The sequence below is a fragment of the Sinocyclocheilus grahami genome, unplaced genomic scaffold (genome assembly GCF_001515645.1).
Source record: "Sinocyclocheilus grahami isolate Dianchi unplaced genomic scaffold, SAMN03320097.WGS_v1.1 scaffold230.1, whole genome shotgun sequence".
NCBI lineage: Eukaryota > Metazoa > Chordata > Actinopteri > Cypriniformes > Cyprinidae > Sinocyclocheilus > Sinocyclocheilus grahami.
In genome coordinates, this window is record NW_015505409.1 from 2,882,845 (window position 1) to 2,888,427 (window position 5,583).

At 39.1% G+C, this 5,583-nt stretch overlaps 1 protein-coding gene across 1 annotated transcript in view; it reads left to right on the forward strand.

Moving 5' to 3' along the window:
* The first annotated feature begins 4,536 nt into the window (after nt 1-4,536).
* aacs (acetoacetyl-CoA synthetase) overlaps nt 4,537-5,583 on the forward strand; it is a 35,162-nt gene continuing 34,115 nt past the window's right edge. Inside the window, exon 1 of the mRNA XM_016288320.1 lies at nt 4,537-4,844. Coding sequence (XP_016143806.1) covers nt 4,592-4,844 — 253 coding nt within the window. The 5' untranslated portion in view covers nt 4,537-4,591. The remainder of the gene's footprint in view (nt 4,845-5,583) is intronic.

Genomic DNA, 5,583 nt, shown 5'->3' on the forward strand with positions numbered 1-5,583 from the left:
TATGTAAATGCATAGGCCTACAGATACACTGGATCTGTGAAGATTATGCCAGTAAAGACCTCGGGATGCAAGTGCAAAGAACTGAAATTACGTTTTAGTATTGTACTTAAAGTACAGTTTATTGTAGATTCCCATTTGTGCACGTTTGATGCTAGCATATTTCAGTGAAATGGGCCTTTGTTTCATCACCAACAAGCAGCATGGATGCTTTTTGTCTTTTCTTTTTGTTGCATCTAAATGTAAATCGGCCAAGTTTACATGGCAAATCTATGAAGCAACTCCTATTTGCTAAATGTTTTATAAATATTGATGAAATTGGCCTTGGAAATCACTGCTGCTGACTCTGCAAAATTATTCAGCAGCTCTTTATATACAATCCAGTACCCCTCTCTGGTACTCTAATGTTTAGACAACACAAATCACCTGCATACATTCAAACAAAATGCATGGAACATTTAGCACAGAGCCACCTTTCACATGTTAACCTATGTTTTCCCATCCGATCATGTTACAGGCTGCAGGCTCGGGATTGGGCACACCTCTAAATTATCCCTTTTTCTATTGGCTGGGCGCTTCAGGCAGAACGGATGTCTGACTTGTGATTGGTTCGCCTTTCCGTCTGTCCATGTTGCTTTCTCTCGTGCTGCGGTCTCGGCTGATGTGAGACCAGCTTTAGGAACCAATAGAATAAAAGACATGCTAATCAGTCAGATATTCTTCCGCCAAAGCCTAACAGTAATGCTTTATCCAAGACCCTTTAAATGGTAGTGGTCAAGAGCAAGTATTATATACAGTATTCTACGTAAACAAGAATCTATGTAACACTTTTAGAGGCTCTTGAATGTTACTTTTAATTGTTCTAAATTCTATCCTTATATGTTTTATTAAATAGAGTGTAATCACGATAAATGCAGTCTGAAGTTCAAAATAACTGTTCCAAACTTGGTTAAATTTAAGTTTAAATTAAAAATTGCCCTCGCGAATCTAAAATAATACCCCTGGAAATCAATTCCAGGGGACAAGAAGTTAATTTCTGACCCTGGCTCACACTGCAGTTTAAGTTTTTTGAACGTTTAGTTGCTTCACCTCATAATTTGGACATAGGATGTTGTACGTGACGCAACAGACACTTGTTTGAACATTGCTTCATTCGTCTCTTCAAATGGCCTCCGTCCGATGAACTCTCTACGGCTCTAGTCAGTGTCTGTCTGTAAAGCGTTAAATCACGAATCTGGTCTGACACACAGCTAAGCAAATGGATGAGCTTAGCATCCTAAAGGTGCTTGTGAAGATTGAGCAAATGGTATGTTTGCCCTGCAAAAATGGTTTGTGATATAATCAGTAGTGCTGAAGTTGATCCAACAGATCATTGCACAAATGAAATGAACATTATATAATGCCGACAGCACAACTTTTCTGATAACCCAGAGGTGAAAACTAGTGACATTAGCTACACTTGGCATTTGATATTTGCTATCCTCATACAGTTTAACATACTGTGTGTCTAAAATCACCTCCATGTAGTGCAGGGGTGCCCAAACTCGGTCCAGTTTAGCTCCTCAACTGCAGTTTAGCAGTTGAGGCAAGCTGGAGCTACACTCTGCAGGACACCGGCCCTCCAGGACCGAGTTTGGGCACCCCTGCTAGTGTTTTCCCCTCTTCTTCTTCTCTATTTTGTCATAGATACTCTTGGGATTCTCTTGCAAACACGTCTGCATCTCTTGTATCCCTGTGAGGGCTGATCCAAATGCTGTCTAAAATGACTTACATAATATGTAACATTCTGAAGGAACACTGTGCCTTTAAGACATTCATATTTGGCTTGTATATAATATTGTGCATTGTTGCTTTTTTATTTGTTGTGCCCAGAGGGGGGCAGACATGACCCCATTCCCACTCCTTTTATAAAAGCACATTTTTAGCACTAACCCTTGTGGAATTCATATCAGTCTTACTGAGACAGACAGATTTCCTTTTTCTTTTCTTTATTCCTCACATTTGTGTTTATGTAAATGCATAGGCCTACAGATACACTGGATCTGTGAAGATTATGCCAGTAAAGACCTCGGGATGCAAGTGCAAAGAACTGAAATTACGTTTTAGTATTGTACTTAAAGTACAGTTTATTGTAGATTCCCATTTGTGCACGTTTGATGCTAGCATATTTCAGTGAAATGGGCCTTTGTTTCATCACCAACAAGCAGCATGGATGCTTTTTGTCTTTTCTTTTTGTTGCATCTAAATGTAAATCGGCCAAGTTTACATGGCAAATCTATGAAGCAACTCCTATTTGCTAAATGTTTTATAAATATTGATGAAATTGGCCTTGGAAATCACTGCTGCTGACTCTGCAAAATTATTCAGCAGCTCTTTATATACAATCCAGTACCCCTCTCTGGTACTCTAATGTTTAGACAACACAAATCACCTGCATACATTCAAACAAAATGCATGGAACATTTAGCACAGAGCCACCTTTCACATGTTAACCTATGTTTTCCCATCCGATCATGTTACAGGCTGCAGGCTCGGGATTGGGCACACCTCTAAATTATCCCTTTTTCTATTGGCTGGGCGCTTCAGGCAGAACGGATGTCTGACTTGTGATTGGTTCGCCTTTCCGTCTGTCCATGTTGCTTTCTCTCGTGCTGCGGTCTCGGCTGATGTGAGACCAGCTTTAGGAACCAATAGAATAAAAGACATGCTAATCAGTCAGATATTCTTCCGCCAAAGCCTAACAGTAATGCTTTATCCAAGACCCTTTAAATGGTAGTGGTCAAGAGCAAGTATTATATACAGTATTCTACGTAAACAAGAATCTATGTAACACTTTTAGAGGCTCTTGAATGTTACTTTTAATTGTTCTAAATTCTATCCTTATATGTTTTATTAAATAGAGTGTAATCACGATAAATGCAGTCTGAAGTTCAAAATACCTGTTCCAAACTGAAATTGAGACTTTATTCTAGCACCCTTATTAGTTGGCATCACTTAATCGTTTCAGTTTATGAAGTTTATAAATAGATAACTGATGCTCCATCCGTGAACAAATCGTTCTTTTGAGCCGACTCTTTTCAATCAAACGAAGAATCGGTTCACAAACACCGTTCTGAAAGATTCGTTCGGTGACTCACTGAACCGATAACAGTTCTTCCTGAACAGATTCGACTCATATTGGGTTGAGAGCTGTCGAATGAGCTTATAAACCCTATGCGTGACCCTGGAGCACAAAAGCAGTGTTAAGTCTCTGGGGGATATTTGTAGCAATAGCCAACAATACATTGTATGGGTCAAAATGATCGATTTTTCTTTTTTGCCAAAAATCATTAGGATATTAAGTAAAGATCGTGTTCCATGAAGATATTTTGTAAATTGTCTACCGTAAATATATAAAAAGTAATGTTTGATTAGGAATATGCATTGCTGAGATCTTCATTTGGACAACTTTAAAGGCGATTTTCTCAATATTCAGATTTTTTTGCACCCTCAGATTCCAGATTTTCAAATAGTTGTATCTCGGGTGTTGTATCTCAAAAAATCCTTATGACTGGTTTTGTGGTCCAGGGTCACATATACGATATATATCGTATGAACGTTGTAGTGTACCAAAAACAAAAGTTTAGAGTATTTTATTTATGCTTTTACGTGTTTATTATTTTGTTTTTAATGAGCTGAATAATTTATGCAATAAAGAGAACTGGGTCAAATTGTATTACAAACAAACCTTATTGCCCTTTAAAGGAGTTTTAAAAACGCAGTATATTATTATGTGCACTTTTTCCTTCCACTCAACTTTGTTAACATGCTTGGATACAGCACTCTGTGAACAGCCCGCTTCTTTGGCAATGAATGTTTGTGGCTCCTTGTGAAGGGTGTCAATGATTGTCTTCTGAACAACTGTCAGATCAGCATTCTTCCCCATGATTGTGTAGCCTAGTGAACACAACTGAGAGACCATTTTGAAGGCTCAGGAAACCTTTGCAGGTGTTTTGAGTTGATTAGCTGATTGGCATGTCACCATATTCTAATTTGTTGAGATAGTGAATTGGTGGGTTTTTGTTAAATGTGAGCCAAAATCATCACAATTAAAAGAACCAAAGACTTAAACTACTTCAGTCTGTGTGCATTGAATTTATTTAATACACGAGTTTCACAATTTGACTGAAATAAATGAACGTTTCCACGACATTGTAATTTATTGAGATGCACTCTAGGTTTATTCAAACTTTTAAGAGAATGTCAGGTGTGAATACATGACGTTATGATGATTATTAATAATGTCCTTCTCTGAAATGAGCTCTTCAGAAGAACCGATTGGCAGAAATAGGTCGGATTTCCTTTTCATTGCTATCTAGATAAAACAGTTAGACCGTCCACCATGAATGTGCCAGCCAACAAATGCAAATGCTGGTCCATTAACTTCCGAAAAATCTATATATTTATTCAATAAAAACATACATTTGTGGGAAAACCTGGCACTACATAAAAGGCGGAAGAACATATGGAGGTTGGCAGGGCGGTGTGCGGTTGCGCGGTGGGCGGGGCTTCCGCCGCTGGTTGATTATGCGCGGCTGACGCTCGGAAGTGACCCATGCGTCTGAGCTCAGCTGCACCGATACACGATCACCGGATCGGCCCGTTTAACTCCCGTAGTGCGTTTCTTGCAGTCTTCATAGGTTACTCACGACATACCGACTCGTGTCATCTGATCATGTCTAAAGACACGGAGGCCAAGAGCGAGGAGATTATGGAGTCGAAGGTGCTCTGGTACCCGGACTCTAAACGAAACACACAAATGGACCGATTCCGGACTCAAGTGAACCGGGACTTCGGGGTGAATCTGGGTGAGTAGAGCCAGCCTGAGCTAGAATGGATGCAGACTAGTATGTCAGCTAACAACACACCCCTATTCCACAGAAAAACAAAACCTGGTACTATGGTGAGGTGGTAATCCCATTAATAGCTCATCCTGGGTTATGTCATGCCCACATTTGAGCAAAAACAGTTACTCTAGCTATGCTTTCAGTGGTAAATTTGACCCACTAAAATTTCTCCAGGATCCATTTAGTCTTTAACTCCTTCAATTGCATAGGAAGGGATGTCTGGCCACATATTTCCATTCATTGGTGCATGCCACATCTCAATGCATGCACACACTATGAGTTGTAAAAGCAGAATTTCAAATCAGACTGACAGTGTATACCATGCAGTAAATATTTCCACAGTCTCATCATCTCACTGCATGGCGTGACATCAGTTTCATTTATGACTAACTAGCCAGCTAGTATTTGTTGGCATGTTACTAGTATTTCATATTTAGTAAGTAATTGAATAGTGCTTAGTATATTTTTCAGCTTCACAATTTAATATTCATAAGATACAGTACATATTCATCATTATTCATGAAATACTAGTACTTATTAATTTTGCTACTAGTACCTTAATAGCTCATAGATGACTGCTATTTGCTTTGAGTAGATATTGCAGTTGTTGTTGTTGCTGCTATCTCCTACAGTATTGTCTGTGTGTGTGTGTGTGTGTGTGTGTGTGTGTGTGTGTGTGTGTGTGTGTGTGTGTGTGTGT